The sequence below is a fragment of the Choloepus didactylus genome, chromosome 20 (genome assembly GCF_015220235.1).
Source record: "Choloepus didactylus isolate mChoDid1 chromosome 20, mChoDid1.pri, whole genome shotgun sequence".
Taxonomy (NCBI): Eukaryota; Metazoa; Chordata; class Mammalia; order Pilosa; family Megalonychidae; genus Choloepus; species Choloepus didactylus.
In genome coordinates this window covers 35082271-35103837 of record NC_051326.1, presented here as the reverse complement: position 1 = coordinate 35103837, position 21567 = coordinate 35082271, and the positions used below count along the sequence as shown (strand labels likewise).

The 21567-nt window shown below is 37.4% G+C and overlaps 1 protein-coding gene across 2 annotated transcripts in view; it reads right to left on the bottom strand.

Annotated features, from left to right (window-relative positions):
- MSRA (methionine sulfoxide reductase A) overlaps positions 1-21567 on the bottom strand; it is a 464462-nt gene that overhangs the window by 197545 nt on the left and 245350 nt on the right. For both annotated transcript variants that reach the window (XM_037812806.1, XM_037812808.1), the window contains exon 3: positions 3975-4094. In XM_037812806.1, the coding sequence (XP_037668734.1) occupies positions 3975-4094 (120 nt within the window). The remainder of the gene's footprint in view (positions 1-3974; positions 4095-21567) is intronic.

Sequence of the window (21567 nt, the reverse complement as noted above, 5' to 3'; positions counted from 1 at the left end):
GGTGTTCTGCTTACATGTCATGGTCACCTCTAATCATGTGTTAGTGCTGGAAGCACATCCACTCAGGCCTTCATCAGAAGTCACATCTCTTTTCTGCATGCCCAATCACAACTCCAGCTCATGTTTAGAATCAATGGTCCATTAAATATCCACACAGAAATACCCATTCAGACATTAATATACATCCGCTTTGAACACACTTGTTATTACACTCACATATATGCTCACTCACTCACTCTTCACCTGATAAGACTGCACATATCAGTAAAGAGGGCACAAAAAATTTTAACCTATGGCTCCAGGGTATGTGGGCCAAGACAACGCTTGGGGAAACTCGGACACTTGCCACCACGTAATCAGTTAGGGGTGATTGTAAGGCTAGCCCTGTGGATTTTGATTACCACTGTAATTCTGCACCTGTCCCCAAGAAACCAAATGGCACCTTAGGCTTAAGAGTGTTGCTGGGTGAGAGAGGGAATTTGGCACACACTTCAGGTCCTTATGCTTCTTTTCTTGAAAAACAACCAAAATCCTTTACAAAATACTTCCAGGTTAAGACCAAAGTTTTACAAACTTAATTATAAATACAAGAATATGCAATCTTGGAATTAATGCAAATATTAGAGTACAGATTAGAATGTCTCTTACACTAAAACAATTATTACCCATCTTAGCAGAATCTTGTTTTTTGTTTTCTTTGTTTCAAGTCAGACTTTGAGCCCCAAAACCCCTTTTTGGTCAAAAATCTTTAATTAGGTAGTTACCATAATTACTCTAGCCAGGGACCTTATCTAGCTTTCTTTCCTCCTATTCTCAGGGATCTGAAATCTCTAAATTTCTGTGCCACAGGGACCTTTCTATCACAGCTTCTTTCTGCCCTTTTGCTTTTCCCTTTTATGATCAGAACGAGAGGGGGAAAAAAAAAGCCTGAGGAAAGAAATCATCTCTCCTTCTCTGTCTGGGTAAGACCCTATAACTATCTTTTTCCAATCAGGAACAAGTTTCCATGGCAACCATGCTTCCCAATGCTACCACTAACTTAGCAGGTAGTGTTCATAACAAATAGAAGGTTCTTTACCAACCTCTGTGGTTTCTGCACTTCACCACTGCTATAGGCCTGTAATGTACCAGTTGTTAGCATGAACTGTATCTTAGAAGGGTTTTGTCCTTTGTTCTTCTAAACCACAGAAAGACAAAAGAAATTGCTTGGCATTTTTCTCATAGTAATCATTTAAAAGCACACCAATATACACAAAAGTACAGTTGAGTGATAGATATGAAAGAAAATTTGTGACTTGGTAGATGGACGTATGAATAGATGAATGGAGAACAGCTGAGACTGAGGACTTAAGTGACTTAGCACCCTGGTCAAGGGCTAAACCTTGAGCTGAGAAGCAATGATATTGGAATCCCTGCTTTATGTAGCCTTAGGTAAATTGCTTATTCTCTCTGAGCTTTGGTGCTCTCTCCGTAAAAGACAGAACTGAGCTACATTATGGGATTGTTAGGAAGATTAGATAGAAAAAAAATCAGATACAAAAGGTGTTCCTTGGAATGTCTGGCACATAGTAGGATTGCAACAAATGGCAACCATGTTTTATTAATGAAAAGTGTTGAATTTGGGAAGTCTGAGAAAACAAGCAATCACAGTGTTCTAATTAATATTTTGCTAGTAGTTAATAATACTAGTAATAATAATATAAACTAGACATTCGGAGATTTTTCTTAGCAACCTTTTTCTATTAGGCTATTAAGTCATGTCTAGAATTCCAGGAAGGGATCAATTCATTTCCATTCCTGACACTTGAGAGGAAACACCTGGGCAATCTCCAGGGCTCATCTGAATCTATTTATAACTCTGCATAAACATTTGTTTAATTTTTATACAGAAGCAAAAGAAAAAGGATTAAGCACTGCAGTATTTGTTCATTATTCCACATTCTCATCACCAATCAGAATATTTCAATTCTTCTCTAGAGGCAAGACAAACAAGAATATACACATTTTCATGATATTTTCATTGTTGTGCAGCTCAAATTTCATTTCAAAATGAGAATTTATATTGTTGCAATCAAATCAACATGCTCATTACTCCACATATTCCCAAGCTCCAGCTCCTCCCCACCTTCATTTAAGAGAGCTAAGGGGGTCCTCTACAAGTTACGCCAATTCAAACCTTTATTTTAAAAAAATGGAATTGTTTACATATTTCTATATCCCACTTCTGCCAATATGGTGGTCTACATATCTAGATAAACTCTCTCTATTAAGAACGCTTAAGATTGTGAATATTTTTTTTTTTTTTAAGTGTGTTAAATGCTACCTGAGCTGACAGGAAAGTAAAGGAAATCCTTGAAAGCCAGAAACAAAAGCAAACCCAGTGAGGTAATCTGTTATTCCAGCTAGAAGTTGTCATGGTGCATCTGCCTATTCTTGGTAGCCTAGAGCAGAAGTTGGCAAATGTTCTCTGAAAAAGGTCAGATATTAAATATTTTAGGCTTTGGAGGCCATACACCTTCTGTCACAACCACTCAGTTCTGCCATTGCAGCATGAAAATAGCCAAGCTGACACATAAATAAATGAGCATGGCTACTGTGCCAGTTTGAATGTATTATGTCCCCCAAACGCCATTATCTTTGATGCAATCTTGTGGGGCAGACATTTTGGTGCTGATTAGATTGGAATTCTTTGAGTGTTTCTTTGGAATGTGCCCCACCCAGCTATGGGTGATGACTCTGATTGGATAATTTCCATGGCGGTGTTGCTCCACCCATTCAGGGTGGGTCTAAGTTGATCAGTGGAGTCATATAAATGAGCTGACATAACAGAAGGAACTCAGTGCAGCTGTGAGTGATGTTTTGAAGAGGAGCAAGCTTGCTAGAGAGGAACGTCCTGGGAGAAAGCCATTCTGAAACCAGAACTTTGGAGCAGACGCCAGCCACATGCCTTCCCAGCTAACAGAGGTTTTCTGGACACCATTGGCCATCCTCCAGTGAAGGTACCCGATTACTGATGTGTTACCTTGGACACTTTATGGCCTTAAGACTGTAACTGTGTAGCCAAATAAACCCTCTTTTTATAAAAGCCAATCCATCTCTGGTGTTTTGCATTCTGCAGCATTAGCAAACTAGAACAGCTACGTTTCAAAAAAACTTTATAATAACAGACAGTGGGTTGGTTTGGCTTGTGGGCCATAGATTGCTGATCTCTGCATTACAGCATGGCATTTAATGATTTTCCCCCTGGAAAATATGTTTGTCCTGTGTGGGAGGTTGTTGCAGTAATGATCCCCAATTCCTTCCCATTTCCCTGTATCCATGCCTTTGGGGAGGCCCCCACACACACTGACCCTGGACTAGATCATGTGACTTACTTTAGCCAATAGGACAACAGTAAATGTGACAGAGATTTTGAGTGCTAGCGGAACGAGGCCTGTTCTCTTTTGTTGCTCCTGGGATTCTCAGCAACCACCACCACGTGAATCAGCCCAGGCCCGCCTTCTGAAGACATATGGCCCAGTCACTCCCATTACCCCAGTCAGCCACCAACCAACAGCCAGCACCAGCTGCCAGACAAGTGAGTGAAGCCACCCTGGACCAATCGACTCCCAGGCAATCCACCAATTACTGTCATCACAGGAGTGAGCCAGACAAGACCAGTAGAAGAACTACCAAGCTGAGCCAAGCCTAAATTACTGAGCCACAAAATCTAAAGCTGATAAATTGTTATTTTAAGCCAATAAGGGTTCGAGTGGTTGTTCTGTAACAAAAGCTAAATGATAAATTCCATAGGAAATTTATTATTTTCTAAAAATATAATGCGAGAGACCAACAGTATATTTATAGAGATGGGAAAGAGAAGACTCGAGGAAACACAGAAAATTGTCTTTGCATTTTTTGGATCCTGTCACCCACAGCAGGGACAAGTCAACCCTTGATTCCTCTAGTGATTTGACAAAGCAAATTTTTCCTACCTGAACAGACTTCTTCATAAGTAGGATTGTAAGTATAGCCTCCGGCAAAACCAACTTGAGTTGAATATACTCCTTTCAGGATCCAGAATTTCCTTTCAGCTCCCCAGAAACAGCCCATTCCTAAGAGAAACATGAGATGCTTATAAATACTTTGTCAAAAACAAGATGGACATTGCACATTAGAATTTCTGTTACACTGGAAAATAAAAATTGTTAGTTATTTTTTATTACCAAATGACAGTAGGATTTTATTTTTTAAAGAAGTTGAGTTTAACAAATAACTTTTATTTAAGGTTATTTATATAGACTATCTCTTTTGCTTCAGAAGTACAAAAATGTAGAAAACCTCAAATTTTAATGGAGTTAGTAAGTCTATACCCTTCTAAATAATGTAATAAAAGGATAGCTCTGTTTAATGAATCATTCCCACACTCTATTCATTATGGACTTATCAACACATAATAACTCATATTATTAGCAGACATTTAGTTAATGATCAGCATCCTGATCATGCTTTCAAAAAACATTTTAACAAAGGGTAAAACTAAATTATTGATTTTAATGGGAAAACTCCAAAAATCAACATCAACGCAGTATTTCCAATTAACAATTTCACATGTATGTTGTTCAGTTTTTAAAGATTTAAAAAGTCATACAACTTCATGTGATACAGCACTGCTAATCAAAAAAATTACTTTTCTGAGTTCTACTAGTAAATATAATGAATGAGGAAAGAGAGGAAAAGAAGGACAGAAGGGGGAAGGGAGGTAAGAGGGGTACTATTACAACAGAAATCAAAAAGCTTACAAATACAGCACTCAATTCAACCAGCAAACACTATGTTTATCCCAGTAGTCACTGGATTCCTTTGAACATCTGATGGAAACTAAGATCCATCTCCTCAAAAGTACACATACCCACAATGAAAATGCAGCATTCCATTTCAGGTCGTTCTTAGTTAGACCCACTGGAGGCCTATCCACTGGCTCCAGATAAAGAACCCCTGATTTCTACTATAAGTTTCTAAACTATCCAGTACAACTGGATATTCTGTGGCCAATTCCTAGACCTAAGCAAGATTCCTGCCTCACTCCAGCTTTATATGGCTTTCTTAAGTCACAAATAACTAATATCTTGAGTGGAACAACAGTTGGAAAATTAATATATGCCGCCTCCTCCTATGATAACTAGATTTGCTAGATTCAACAACAGAGGTTAAAAAAAATTAGAAGTTTACTGAAATTCTTTCCACTTGTTAATATTCTACTTCAAAAATTCAAAGCAATAATAACCAAAAAGCAATGGGCATAAAATTTTACATTACAAAATTATTCTATTTGCTAAAATGTGGCGGGAAATCTACTAACCCAAGATAGGTAAACAGTTCAAAAATATGTTACAGCCAAATGATTAAATTTAATACAGTAAAAAAATTCCACTTGTGAAGATACTGCAATGTGGAAATATGTATATAATAATTATCTAAAACTAATGGAAAACATTTATATACATGTTTCCATTACAATTGTGAAAAAAAAACCATACCAAAAAGACGACTAAGAAATACACTAAAATTATAGCCACGATTGTGTTAAAGTTGTGAGAATAAAGGACTTTTTTCAGTTTGCAAATTCTTCTGTAATAGATTCTTTTCACTTTAAAAGTAAAAACATACATTTTTGAGAGGAAAGCAAAAAATTCAAATAAATAAATATATGCATTATTTAAGTTAAATACTGCTAGCTGCCAATTTTCCTGTTTACAAGTGAATTATCTGCTGCTAGTGAGTATAGAAAAAATATTTACTGAGTATCTATAAAAATTTGAGTGTCCCCAAGTCTTTGAAAAAAGAACTATTAATTTCATTTCGCTGCATTCTCTGGATGACGGAATGATAACACAGAATCTCTGGAGAAGGAGAGGTAAAAAGTGAGCTGACAATAGATTATTTTCTTGTTATCTAATTTGATGCTTTTGAGACCAGCAATTGAAAATCATTTAAAGTGAGGAACTGTTTTATATTTTTAAATTTTAGCTTAAATATATAGGCATTTAACTTAAATAAATTTACCTGTATTTGCTTAATAAAAAAGTAAGCTGAGCAGCTTTACCAGACATAAAAGACCACAAAGGCACCCAGGAGTTAGGATGTGTGTAGTGTGCCAAGCTGAAGATAACCCAGCCCTTCAAGTTCAGAGAGTCTGTAGAGCTTATTGAACAAAATGTTTCTTTATTGCATAATGTCTATCAGTGATAGTACCAACAAATACTGTCACCCACCAATATTATAAGCACCAGGTAGGTGGAAGGCTATTTTAGAAGCCAGCCTCCCCTGAACTTTGTTTACAGTTCCACTCAGATGGCCCCAGACGCTTCAGCGTATCTATCTACACAGTATTGATACTACAAACTTAAAATGACTTTGGACAAACCAAGCAAAACTTTTGCTGCAAGCAGAGAGATATTTAATCCCCTTTTGACTTTTAACAGGGATCAAGAAAAGACCCCTGCTCTAGGGAGGATGATCAGTTGCCGCCTGTACAAAGGCTTCCAGGGACCCCATGTGGATGAAAAAATGCATCAGAGACCTGGAGTATAATCAATGTCAAAATTTCTGGAGAGGAGTTTAACTTAGGGTGGGGTTTGTGGTAAGAATAAAAATCCCCCTCAAAGCAATGAGATGTTTTATCTAGTGACTTCTGGTATAACCAAAGCATTCTATTTGGTTTTGAGTGTGTGTGTATGTGTGCGTGTGCATCCGTACATGTGTGCATATGTATGGTTAAACAAAGAAAAAAAGTTTATTTATGGCATAATTTCTCTGAACTTTGAATATTTCATTAATTGGCTTTAGTATCAAAGGATATATAGTATGAACTATTTCCTTTAAAACATTTTATATTTTAAACTTTTCTTATAAAAAAAGACAGTCACACAAAACTACAATAAAACAAATGCATACCTGAATACATTATTATGAGGCAAACACCCTTGTAACTATAACCCAAGTCAAGGAATTGAACGTTGCCATCCCCCATCCCCAGAAATTCCTCCATTGTTCACACTCATTCACAACCCCTTCTCTCCCTCTAAAAGTAATGCCCTCCTGATTTTTACTGTAATCACTTCCTTGTGTTTCTCTATATTTTTATCACCCAAGTATCTATCCCTAACACTGCAATCTTGCTCATTTTAAAAATTTTATGTCTCTCTTTTTTTCATCTAAAGTTTCCCTCTCCTTTCTTTCCCTTTTAATTTATCTGTTGAAGAACTGAGTTGACCACAGTCTAGATTTTGCTGATTGTATTCTCATGGTGCAATACGACTTGTTCTTCCATCCCCCATATTTCCTGCAAATTGGCAAGTGGATCCAGAGGCTTGACCAGACCCAATTGAATCTTTTGGCAAAGCTATGGATGGTGGTGTGTTCTTTTATCAGGAAGCATTGCTGTGTCTCTTTTAGTGATATTAGCATCCACTGATACTCAACGTTTAGATGTGTTAATTCCGCAGGAGTTGAAAAATGATCTTCTAATATTATCACCACCACTTCCTCATTTATTGGTTGAAATACTTTTATAGCAAAAAGTTTCTCCTCAATTCCCAACTACTATTTGATTACTCAGTGGTACAGTTCATATAGGAAAGGGAAGATAAATGCTTGCTTTCGTCTGTTTACTTAGTCTCCAAGATGATGAATTGTTCTCTGCCAGGGTTTACTAATTAGTATTTTAAATATCACTGAACCCACTGTTTTAAACATACTTGATATGTTTCACCCCTTCAGTTACTGTTCTTATGTAAGCTCCAGTTGTCACATCTTTGCCAGTGAGAGCCTCTTCAAATTGGCTCCTGAGTCCTTTTGGCATGTTCTCAGTAGTTTCTCATAGCTTCCTTGCTACCTGGTATGACAGAATGTTCCAGGCTCATCTTGTATATGTACTACCCAGACCTGGAGTCAATCATTTGTCCAAGAACCCAGGTTTCTTTAAAAGCAAAAAGACATTTCAAGACCATGATCTGGGTATTAGTGATGCTTATTGCAGAGTGCCTGACCATGGGACACAAGGGGCCATCATCAAGGGCTAAGTCCTGTCAGACCCACCAAATCACAAGGTCAAGGACATGCAGCAATAATCCATCATAAAAGAGGTATATATCCAGGATAACACATGAGCAAGACCAGAGGGCAGAAACAAGCTGCATGAACAGGTAGCCAGGACTCCCACAGCACCCACAGTATAGCACCAACACCCTTCCCTTAGCTCGCACCTCCATCTGAACAACCAGCTACAAAGAAAAGACAAAAAAGCTAAGAGTTTTTGGTTTATGGATGACTGGTTCATTATGCAGGTGCAAGCCAGAAATGTAGAGCAGCTGCACTGCAGCCTCACTCAGGAGTGGCCATGAAAGATAAGGTAAAATCCTCCCAATGGACAGAACTTCAGGCAGTACACCAGCTATCCACTTCGTGTGGAAGGAAAAGTAGCCCAAGTTTAGAACTCACAGGCAGTAGCAAATGACTAGGCTGCCTGTCAGGGGCCAGAATATGCACCGAATCAAAGACATCCATATGGCACTGTATCCCCATAAAATGGATTATGTGGTCCTCCATCCTCCCCCCGCCCCCGTAACAGTGCACTAGAAAAGGATTGTTTGTTCCTTGAACTTACAGCATTTGCTGAACCACCTGGACCTTGTAATTCTGAAGAGGAGGGAAGGAGGGTTAAGGGGAGGCTTTAATCACTTCAACGTTACTAGTTTATTCAGGTTTTCCTATTTCTGTCTCTGATTTTAGAGAATGAGCAACATAAACTTTGGGTTTCATTGATATTTTTGTTTTGTATTTCTGCTCTTTCTTTACTATTATGTTCTGCAGTTTACTAGTAGCCTATTCTTTTCTTACCTCGTTCATATAAATATTTAGCTTATTTATTTTCTAATAAATGTATTTAATGCCATACATTTACCTCTAAGTTTGGCTTGAGATACATACCACAGATGTGATACGTAGTAATTTCATTGTCATTGCTTTCTAAATATTTTATAGTTTCTATTTCATTTCCTTTTTTACCTGTGAATTATTTTAATTTTAATTTTCTATTATTGTCTTATTTTCTTGGTGCTGTTTTTAAAGTCATTCAGGGAGACACAAGATGGCGGATTAGGAGAGAGAGAACAAATTCTCTTCTGTGAAAAACACTAGACAAAAGACAGAAAGTGTTCCAAATTACCAGCTCAGGTTCCACCAGCTGGGCAGGGACTTCTTCATCCAGAGTGACTGTGCACTTGGAGAAACTGAGAGACAGTGTAGGGAATTGTGTGAGTGTTTGATCCGGAAGCCACTGGCAAAACGGCTGTCAGAGCCATGCTGCAGCGGGGAAAACCAAGACACTGTGTTCAGAGGCGCATTAGAGTAAGACCAGGAAAGTGGCAGACGGGGAGCCGGCAGCAGGAGCCACAGTCAGACATGCTGGGGAGTGCCTTCCATGCCCCGGCCACCCGCCTCAGTATCTCCTGTGGATGATAGCCCTTCGAACACCTGCAGCTAACAGCCCCAGAGCCAGGGATGAGCCGCAGCAACAGGTGGACAAACAGGGAAGTGGGTGGTTTCCATGCCTTCTGCAGCCATCTTTGCAGTGAGCTGGAACACACCCCTTTGCAGCGCTGCACCAGCTGAGAGCTTCCTAAGGGAATTCGGTATTTGGCTGGCTTCTGACAGCATACATGCCTCCTCCACAGAAGCCCACAGAGTGCACAGCCTAAAGGCAGGGGCACTGCACAGAAGTGCCAGGAACCCTACACCAATCCCAGGGACTTGTGGGCCCATGGCAGAGAGGGACTGTAGGGAATCTGAGCTGAAGGGTTAGACGCGGGCTGCAGACCCAGGGTATTCCAGCCTCAACCCCGGGAATGGCTGGGACTACTGGGTCTTAAAGCCATCTTCCCTGCCAAACTGCACAAGGCACGCCACCCACTCACAGGACTGGCGGTCCCCACTGCACACAGAAAATTGGTGCACTGATTGGACCTCCACAAGGTTTCAAGCCCCACTCGCTGCAAAGACAAAGTTGAGGAGAACTGGCTTGAGGATAAGAGGTGGCTCGAGAGCACCACCTGCTGGTAGGTCAGGGAAAGTGCACTCCACCAAGCTGTAGCTCTGCCAAATTACAGATATTTAAATAAGCCTGCAGATCCTAAAAGAACCCTATCAAGGTAAGTAAATTCCAAGAGGTCAAAAACAACAGAAAATTTTAAAGTATAAAAAGAAACCAGAAGATATGGATAACCCAAATGCCCAAATTAAAAAACCAGAGAAGACTCATGACTTGGAGCAATGAATCAAAGAAATAATCACAAACACCAATATCATGGCTCAGGATATAAAGGAAATCAAGAAGAGCCTAGAAGAGCAAAAAAAATAATTTTCAAGACTAAATAAAAAAAAATAGAGACTCTTATGGAAATAGCATAATCTGTTGATCAAATTTAAAAGATTCTGGAAACACATAGCAGCAAACTAGAGGAAGTCAAAGAACAGAAAGAAAATTTGAAGGAAGTGTATCGGAAAATGGAAGCACAAAAGAATGACTGGTGGAAAAAATCGAAAAATTTGAAACAGACCTCAGGGATATGATGGACAACATGAAGCACACAAATCATTGGTGTTCCAGAGGGGAAGAGAAGGGTAAAGGACTAGAAAGAATGTTCAAAGACACTGTTGGGGAAAACTTCCCAACCCTTCTAAATGACAAATATGCAACTCATAGATGCCCAGTGAACTCCAAACAGAATAAATCCAAATAAACCTACTCCAAGACATATTCTGATCAGATCTTCAAATGCTGAAGAGAAGGAACAAGTTCTGAAGGCAGCAAGAGAGAAGCAATTCACCACATATAAGGGAAATGACATAAGACTAACTAGTGACTATTCAGCGGCCACCATGGAGGCGAGAAGGCAGTGGTATGACAAATTTAAAATTCTGCAAGAGAAAAATTGCCAATGAAGAATTCTTTGTCCAGCAAAGCTCTCCTTCAAATTTGAGGGAGAGCTTAAAATCTTCACAGACAAACAAATGCTGAGAGAATTTGCTAACAAGAGACCTGCCCTACAAGAAATACTAAAGGGAGCCCTACCAGCAGAGAAAAAAAGACAGAGAGGTCTGAAGAAGGGCACAGAACTAGAGTTTTAGTAAGGGTACGTTAAAGGAAATAAAGAGAGAGAAGGAAAAAATACATCTGACAAATAAAAACCAAAGGATATTATGGCTTATATAAGAACTGCCTTCACAGTAATAACATTGAATGTGAATAGATTAAACTCCCCAATTAAAAGATATAGATTGGCAGAAAGGATTAAAAAATATGAACCATCAATATGTTGCCTACAAGACATCTTAGACCCAGAGACACAAAGAAACTGAAAGTGAAAGGATGGAAAAAAATATTGCATGCAAGCTATAGCCAAAAGAAAGCAGGAGTAGCAATATTAATCTCAGATAAAATAGACTTCAAATGCCAAGATGTCATAAGAAACAATGAAGGTCACTATATACTAATAAAAGGGACAATTCAACAAGAAAAAATAACAATCATAAATGTCTATGGGTGCCCCAAGTACATGAGACAAAACTGAAGGAAGCAATAGATGTTCCCATAATAATTGTGGGAGACTTCAATATATTACTCTCTCTTATAGATAGATCAGCCAGACAGAGGACCAATAAGGAAACTGAAAACCTAAACAATGTGATAAATGAATTTGACTTAACAGACATATACAGAACATTACATCCCAAACCACCAGGATACACATTCTTCTGTAGTGCTCATGGAAATTTCTGCAGAATAAATCATATGCTGCGCCATAAAACAAGCCTCAATAAATTTAAAAAGATTGAAATTATGCAAAACACATTCTCTGATCACAATGGAATACAATTAGAAGTCAAAAACCATCAGAGATTAGAACATTCACAAATATCTGGAGGTTAAACAACAAACACTCCTAAACAATCAGTGAGTTAAAGAAAAAATAGCAAGAGAAATTGCTAAATATATAGAGATGAATGAAAACAAGAGCACAACATATCAAAACTTATGGGATGCAGGGAAGGTGGTATTGAGGGGAAATTTTATAGTTCTAAAGGCATACATTGAAAAGGAAGAAAGAGCTAAAATCAAAGAACTAAGGGAACAACTGAAGAACCTAGAAAATGAACAGCAAACTAATCCTAAACCACGTAGAAGAAAAGAAATAACAAGGATTAAAGCAGAAATAAATGACATAGCAGAAAAACAATAGAGAGAATAAATAAAATCAAAAGTTGGTTCCTTGAAAAGATCAACAAGATTGACAAGCCCTTAGCTAAACTGGCAAAGTCAGAAAGAGAGAAGACCCAAATAAACAAAATAATAAATGAGAGAGGGGACATTACTGCAGATCCCAAAGAAATTTCAAAAATTCTAAGAGGATACATGAACAACTGTATGCCAACAAACTAGATAATGTTAAAGAAATGGACAATTTCCTGGAAACACGTGAAAAACCTAGACTTACCAGAGAAGAAATAGAAGAACTTCAACCAACCAATCACAAGCAAAGAGATCCAATCAGTCATCAAAAAGCTTCCCACAGTAAACACAAAGAAATTATCAGAGAATATAACCATAGAGATGAAAAGTAGAGTTTGGGTTAAGAGAAATGGGGAAGGGGCAATGGGGAGTTAAGCAATGAGTGTAGGGTTGCTGCTCGAGGTGAAGGGAAATTTCTAGTAATGGATGGTGGGAAAGAGCATTACAACATTCTAAACGTGATTAATCCCACTAATGAAAGGCTAGGGAGGGATGGAATGGGAAGATTTAGGCTGTATATATGTTTCCACAACTGGGGGAAAAAAAAAAAAAAAAAGAGCTTCCTACAGATAAATGCCCAGGGCCAGATGGTTTCAAAGGGGAATTCTTTCCAAAAAGAACTGACACTAATCTTACTTAAACTCTTTAAAACACTGAAGAAAATGGAACACTACTGTGCCAGTTTGAATGTATTATGTCCCCCAAAATGCCATTATCTTTGATATATTCATGTGTGGGAAGATATATTAGTGTTGATTAGATTGTAATTCTTTGAGTGTTTCCATGGAGATGTGCCCCACCCAACTGTGGGTGATGACTCTGACTGGATAATTTCCATGGAGGTGTTACCCCACCCATTCAGGGTGGGTCTAAATTAAATTACTAGAGCCGTATAAATGAGCTGACAAACAGAAGGAACTCAGTGCAGCTGAGAGTGACATTTTGAAGAGGAGCTACAGCCAAGAGAGACACTTTGAAGAACGCACAGAAGATGAGAGAGTAGCTGCAGATGAGAGACAGTTTGAAGATGGTCGTTGAAAGCAGACTTTTGCTTTGGAGAAGCTAAGAGAGGATAAACACCCCAAGAGCAACTAAGAGTGACATTTGTGAGGAGCTGAAGCCTAGAGAGGAATGTCCTGGGAGAAAGCCATTTTGAAACCAGAACTTTGGAGCAGACACCAGCCAGGTGCCTTCCCAGCTAACAGAGATTTTCTGGACACCATTGGCCATCCTCCAGTGAAGGTACCCTTTGTTGATTGACACTTTATGGTCTTAAGACTGTAACTCTGTTACCAAATAAACCCCCTTTTATAAAAGCCAATCCATTTCTGGTGTTTTGCATTCTGGCAGCATTAGCAAACTAGAACAACTACCTAACTCATTTTATGAAGCTAATATCACTCTACTACCAAAACCAGGTAAAGATGCTATAAGAAAGGAAAACTACAAGCCAAAATCCCTCATGAATATAGATGCAAAAATTCTCAATAAAATACGTGTAAATCGAACCAGACACATTAAAAAAAATCATACATCATGACCAAGTGGGGTTCATTCCAGGCATGCAAGGATGGTTCAACATAAGAAAATCAATCAGTGTAATACAACACATTAACAAATCAAAAGGGAAAAATCAAATGATCATCTCAATAGATGCTGAAAAGCATTTGACAAAATCCAGCTTCCTTTTTTGATAAAAACACTTCAAAAGGTAGGAATAGAAGGAAACTTCCTCAATATCATAAAGGGCATATATGAAAAACCCACAGCCAGCATAGTACTCAATGGCAAAAGACAGAAAGCCTTCCCTCTAAGATCAGGAATGAGATAAGGATGCCCACTGTCACCACTGTTATTCAACATTGTGCTAGAAGTGTTAGCCTGAGAAATCCAGCAAGACAAAGAAATAAAAGGCATCCAAATTGGAAAGGAAGAAGCAAAACCGTCATTATCTGCAGATGATATGATCTTATATTTGGAAAACCCTGAGATACAGATGACATGGCTACCTGAGCTAATAAACAAACTTAGCAAAATAGCAAGATACAAGATTAATGCACATAAGTCAGTAATGTTCCTACACATTAAAAATGACCTAAATGAAGAGACAGTCAAGAAAAAGATTCCATTCTCAATAGCTACTGAAAAAAATCAAGTACCCAGGAATAAAATTAACAAAGGATGTAAAAGATCTATACATAGAAAATTACATAACTTTACTAAGAGAAATAGAAGGGGACCTAAAAAGATGGAAAAATATTGTGTTCATGGATAGAAAGGCTAAATGTTGTTAAGATGTCAATTCTACCCAAACTCATCTACAGAGTCAATGCAATTCTAATCAAAATTCCAACAACCTACTTTGCAGACTTGGAAAAGCAAGCAATCAAATTTATTTGGAAGGGAAAGATACCTCAAATTGCTAAAAACATTCTAAAAAAGAAAAATAAAGTGGGAGGACTTACACTTCTTGACTTTGAAGTTTATAAGCCACAGTAGTCAAAACAGCATGGTATTAGCACAAAGATAGACCCCCAGATCTACAGGCAACTGATCTTTGGTAAACCCCCCAAACCCACTGAAATGGGTTATAACAGTCTCTTCAACAAATGGGGCTGGGAAAACTGGATATCCATAACAAAAAAGAATGAAAGAGGACCCCTATCTCACACCCTACACAAAAGTTAACTCAAAGTGGATCAAAGACCTTAACATAAGAGACAGTACCATAAAACTCCTAGAAGATAATGTAAGGACACATCTTCAAGACCTTGTATTAGGAGATCACTTCTTAGACCTTATACACAAAGCACAAGCAATGAAAGAAAACATAGATAAATGGGAACTCCTCAAAATTGAAAGCTTCTGTACCTCAAAGGAATTTGACAAAAAGGTGAAGAGGCAGCCAACTCAATGGGAAAAAATATTTGGAAACCATGTATCTGATAAAAGACTGATATCTTGCATATATAAAGAAATCCTACAACTCAACAACAATAGTACAAACAACCGAATTATAAAATGGGCAAAAGAAAAGATATTTCTCTGAAGAAAAAATACAAATGGCTAAAAAACACAGGAAAAAATGTTCACTGTCACTAGCTATTAGAGAGATGCAAATTAAGACCACAATGAGATATCATCTCACACCAATTAGAATGGCTGCCATTAAACAAACATGAAACTACAAATGCTGGAGAGGATGTGGAGAAATTGGAACTCTTATTCACTGTTGGTGAGACTATATAATGGTATAGCCACTCTGGAAGACAGTCTGGTGGTTCCTTAGAAAACTAGATATCAAGTTACCCTTTGATCCAGCAATTTCACTCCTCGGTATATACCCAGAAAATCTGAAAGCAGAGACACAGACAGATATCTGCACACCGATGTTCATAACAGCATTATTCACAATTGCCAAGAGATGCAAACAATCCAAATGTCCTTCAACAGATGAGTGGATAAACATAATGTGGTAGATATACATGATGGAATACTATGCAGCAGTAAGAAGAAACGATACTGGGAAACATATGACAACATGGATGAACCTTGAAGACATATTGCTGAGTGAATTAAGCCAGGCACAAAAAGAGACGTATTGTATGTTACCACTAATGTGAACTCAGTGAAAAATGTAAAATAAATGTTTTATATTGTAGAATGTAGGGGACCTAGCGATAGACATCAACTAGTGAAGGGGGAATGATAATCTAATAAGAACAGATAAGTTATGGAGGGTAACGTCAGTGTTATGGGAATGCTCAGGAATGACTATGGTTTGCTAATTTTGGGGAGGTATGGTAGGAACAGGTTAGAATCAATGTAGTTATTTTAGGTTGTTTTTCTTATTCCTTTTTTTGGTTATGGTTTATTGATTCTCTTGGGGTATGGAAGGAACATGTTGGAAACAATGTAGTTATTTTAGATTATTTGTTTTTGTTATTCCTTTGTTTGAAATGTGTTTTTTTTTAATCATTTGTTTGTTTTCTAATTTTTTAATAAAGTCAAAAAAATAAAATCATTCAGGCTTTTTCTTAAAATTATTTTTTGCTAATGTTAATATCTCTATGTTAACTTTCCTTATATATCTGATAAGTTTTTCCCACTCATTATTGTAATCATTTCTGTGTGTCTTTGTTTTAGGTGTATTTCTTTTGAGCAGCATATTAATAGGATTTTGTTTTTTAGCCAATTTGATAATCTCCACCTTTTATTAGTGATTTTAATATATTTACTCCAATTAGTTGTACATTTGAACTTATTTCCACAACCTTATTTTGAGCTGCTTACCATCCTTTTCCTTTGCTTTTTTTCCTCTCCTTTCTGTCTTCTTTTAGGTTGATAAAATCTTCTCTTTTCCGGCTTCCATTCCTGCCCCACCCCCTGCAGATTGGAAGCAAAAAAATTGTATTTTGTTCTTTTATGACTTACCCTCACAATTTTTATATATAAGCTTCACTATAATGTTTTCCTAACCAAGTCTGAAGTCACTCAGTACTTCTATCCTCCTGCCAAACTCAAGGCCCCTCACACTGAACAGTTCTTATCTTGCTATTACGGTCTTAACGAAAAAGTTTTAGTTCTGACTTTTTTAAAGCAAAACAATTGGTTACTTTTTTTTTTTTTTTTTGGACAGTTGATTCAATTATCAACATCTTTAATCATTTTGAGTGCAATATTGTTTTCTATACCTCACACCTTCTCTTTACATTAATTTTTATTTCTTCTGTAGTATGTATTTTAACAGATCTCTTAGTGAGGGCCCATGAGTTGTAAAATATCTCGTCTTTTAATGTTTGAAAATATTTATAATTTGTCCTTACTACTGAATTAAAATTTAGTTGGATATAAATATCAAGATTTCATCAGTACTTTGAAGAGGTTTCACCATTATTTTCTGAAATTAGTTGTAGCTGACAACTGGCATTCTCTTGTAGGTAATCTGCCTTTTCTTTTTGTAGCTAAGATTTTTTTCATTGTTCTTAATCTGGGGTTTAATTATGTTATGACTAGGTATTGACGTATTTATCTTGCTTATTGCTTAAAATGTACTTTTGATATGATGAGTCTGGTCATTCTTCAGTTCTAGAAAATTCTCAGCTATTAGCTCTTCAAATATTTCTGCCCCTCTCTTTCTGTGGAACTCCTTTTATATATCAATTGGGGCATCTCAAAGTATCCTTCCATTCATAGAATTATTTCAACAGCTATTTTTTACTTCCAAGTGTTAAAATAGTAATTTTGTTTTATTTTGCCGGTTTCTTTTTTATCCTTTCTTGTTCTCTCTTCATTCATCTCTTACAGCATCCTAAACATATGTATTTTTTTTTAGTTTGTTCCCCCCAAATTAATTTTATAAGTGTCTTAGTTTACCGGGGCTGCTACGACAATACCACAAACAGGTTGGCTTAAATAGGAATTTATTGAATCACAGTCAGGGAGGGCAAAAGTCCAAAATCAAGGTATTAGCAAGCAATGCTTTCTCCAAAGCCTGCAGTGCTCGGGTGGTGACTTGTTGGCAGTCAACCTCTGCCTCTTTCACAAGGCAACTTATTTTTATCTGTCTCCTCCTGTGGCTTCTACTTCTACCTTCACATCTAAACTCTCTCTGTTTATAGAAACTCCAGTCATTTTTTGGATTAAGGCCCCCCTGCTTCAATTTGGTCTCATTTGTAAATGGGATCTTATGAATTCATACTTACAAGACTGGGGTGAGGACTTGAACATGTCTATTTGGGGGACATGATTCAATCTGCCACAATGAGTGAATTTATATTTCATTTATTCATATTGTTGTCTTTTTTCTTAGCATTAGATTATTTCAGTGTTTTGGTATTTGGGTTTGCAGGCTCACTGTTAGCAACTGAATACACATGGATGTACCATCTTGGGCAGAAAGCAAAAGGCAAGACGCACTTTCAAGTTGCACCTGCATGAAGGTGGTTCGAGCTCACAGAGTTAGTGCTGCAGCGGCAGCTAGAACAAAAAACAGGTGAATCCTGGAGGATATGAAGTGGAGCATAAAAGGTCTTTTAGAGAATATTTTCTAAAGAACAACTGAGATATATGTCATTCCAAGGTGATACTGAAGCCAATAGTCTTCAGATTGGTCTTTGGAAGTCTGGATTCAGTGGATTTACCTGTCACTCCCAAGAATTTCTGGAAGATGTCTATATTATGTAGAAATAAAGTTTTGAATTGAAGAAAAATTCAAACTTACACTCATAATTTAAGCACCTAAGAGATGTATAGAACATACCAAAATTACAACTGTGTCACTGTATCAGATTTGCAATTGTGGCACTATCATTAAAAATCATTACTTGATAAGAATTTCCCAAAAGTCCTGCTTAATTTTTTTTTATTTAGTATCGCCTCTAGATTCCTGCACTTCTATTCAAACTGTTTGTCATTTATCATGAGTTTCTATGGAATCTTGTATACTTGTGGCAATTATTTTCTCTTCTAAGGTTTATGATACTCAGCTACAGTCTTCAGAAAGAAATTTAAAATAATTTCAAAATTTCATTCACACTTCAATTTTTGATCTGACTGGTAAAATATGTGACTGGGAAAATGTCATTTTTCTAAAAATAATTGAGATTTTGACCACTACAACTTTAGCACTCTTAAAAGGCAGTCTTGCACAATCTACCAGAATGTCCTTAACCCTGCACAAGTTGGCTAGAAGTTCTGGTAAGGAGCATACCCCATTCTCTGCTGTCATAACCCATCTCTGCCCATCAGGGGTATCACTGAATAATAAGCACTCAGACAACAGACGGGGTAGGTGCGTGGTCTGCCCTGTCAGAGTGGAAACCAGCAGAGGCCAGGCTTTCACTAGAACATGTGCAATCACATGTTCCTGTAACATTTTATCCAAATGTTCCCTCCCTTCTAGCTCTTTTCCGACTTTTTGACTTCGCAAGGAATACAGCCACAGTCCACAATAATTTCCAGTGCTATCTCCACTATCAGTATCCTAGGAAGTTAGACGAATAGAAAGAGTGACATGGCCATCCCACTCCTGAGATTCTAAACTTCTCCCCCAACTCCTTTACAGTCGTCTGATGGTTTGAGGCAAGAAAATCCCTTTGCCTGCATTAGCTTGCTGTAAAGCACATACTTTGTACTTATTTTAAAAAAGCCTTTTTCTAAATAGTTCAAATCACATATCGTCTGTTTGAAAACGGCTCTTAAATCTATAAGCCTAACCCGACTAGTCACCTAAGCAAGCCTTAGAAGACACACATTTCCAGCTCCCTGCTCGGTATCTCTACCTGGAAGGCTCCCTCATACCGTAAATTCAATATATCTAATATCAAATTGACCGGCCAAGCCAGTTCCTTCTTCTAACATTGCTGTTCGGTAGGAACCTACCTAGGTTCCTGCACCTAGGTAAGAAAGCCGAGAGTCACTTTTGTTTCTTCCCTCTGACTTAAATCACATATCTTAATTTCCTAGTCCCTCACATTGTCTCTCCTACCCATCATCACCAGCCTCGTTCAGTAACGCACCAGCTAGGTGACTACAACAACCTACTGAACAGTCTCCTCCACCACCCTGCTCCCTCACTGCAACCCTTTCACACTGCTTTCAAACTGATACTCATAAGACACTTTCCAACATGTCGTTTTTCTTTAAATCTAAGAGTAGATAATATGCAAGAATTCTAAAAGTAATAAAACCTTTTGATCCTAGGATTCCACTTCTAAGAAACAGTTCTAAGGACATATTTTTTTAATTGACATATATTGATTTTTGGAAATGTTTCTAATAGCATTATTTGTAATAACAAAAATTTGAAACAACCTAAATGTTCACTATTAGAGAACATATTTAATAAATGATGGGCCATCCATAATTTAGAGTAAAGTTTTATGTTACAGTCATGTTTTCCAAGTATATTTAATTGTATGGGAAAAAATGTTCAAAATATAATGTTAAGAAGAAAAAAGACAAAAAAATGAATTTATTCAGATTTGGTTTAATGTATATATATTGAAAAACAGACTCAAGGGAAATAAACCAAATTGTAGTGGTTATTATTTTTAACTAGGAGAATATGTGATTATTATTTTTTTTTTCTTTACACTCTTCAGTATTTTCCAAATTTCTGTGAGATGTATGTATTCCAACTGTCAAAGTCAAAAGAGAAGTTTTTTTAAAATGTTTATATAGATTGATTGATAGACAGTCTAGAAGGAAATACAATAACATGTTGAAATGATGTTGGCTCTGGGTGTTATCTGTTGAACATTTTCCAAATTTTCTCTAATGAGTATGTGTCACTTTTATAACCCACAAAATTAAGGCAGTTTTTTAAAGTTTTAATACCTACACTCTACCTTCCAGCCAACCTGGAGCCCTGTTCCACTCCCAGCCTGCCTGGCTTTCCAGTGCTACATCCCCCCTCCACCATCTCTGCCTGTGGAAATCCTACTCAACCACTCAGGACAACTCCAAGGATCACCCTCTCCCTTCAGTCTTTCCAAAACCCCAACTGGATACAAAGTTTCTCTTCTTGGAACCTCAAAACACATCTAACCCCTCTTAACTTGGGCATTTTTATAGGCTGTCCTATGGTGTGATTGTTGGCTTACTTGTTTTAAGCCCATCCTACACCGTGATCTCTGAGTGGGAAACCTGCCTCCTCCCTGGTGTTTGTTTCCCCCCATCACCTCACAGAGCCCCTTGCACCTGTTAGGCCCTTGAAAAAGAAAAAATCAATTGAAGTGGAATTCTTTGAAAATTTAATGGATCATCTTTTCTAATTGTCTTGGAGTTTATAATGGAGGAATTTCTAGAAAGTAGTCTCAATCTATGGAAGAGCTCAAGACTTCTCTTTGAGATTTCTGAAATGGAAACTACTACATTCTGAACACAGAAATGAAAATGTACTCATTTCACCTCTTTCTCCTTTCAAATTCCTGTATTTTTGTAGACATAGATTCAAAGGTATTGAATGTTGGATATTGCAACCAGATTTATATGATGAAACACTACCTATGTAACCTTGAGTAAACTCCCTATATTCTCTAAGCCTTAGTTTCTTCACCTAGAAATAAAAATACTTTTGTCACAGAGTCATCAAAAAGTGTAAATAAGTAACAAAAAATATCAAGCATACAGTAGATAATCAATATTATTTCCACTCTTTTCTCCTATTTTCCCTGCTTGCTCCCCCTCTCAACGTGCCCACACATGCACTCAAAACTCCCCTTCTCGGTTCA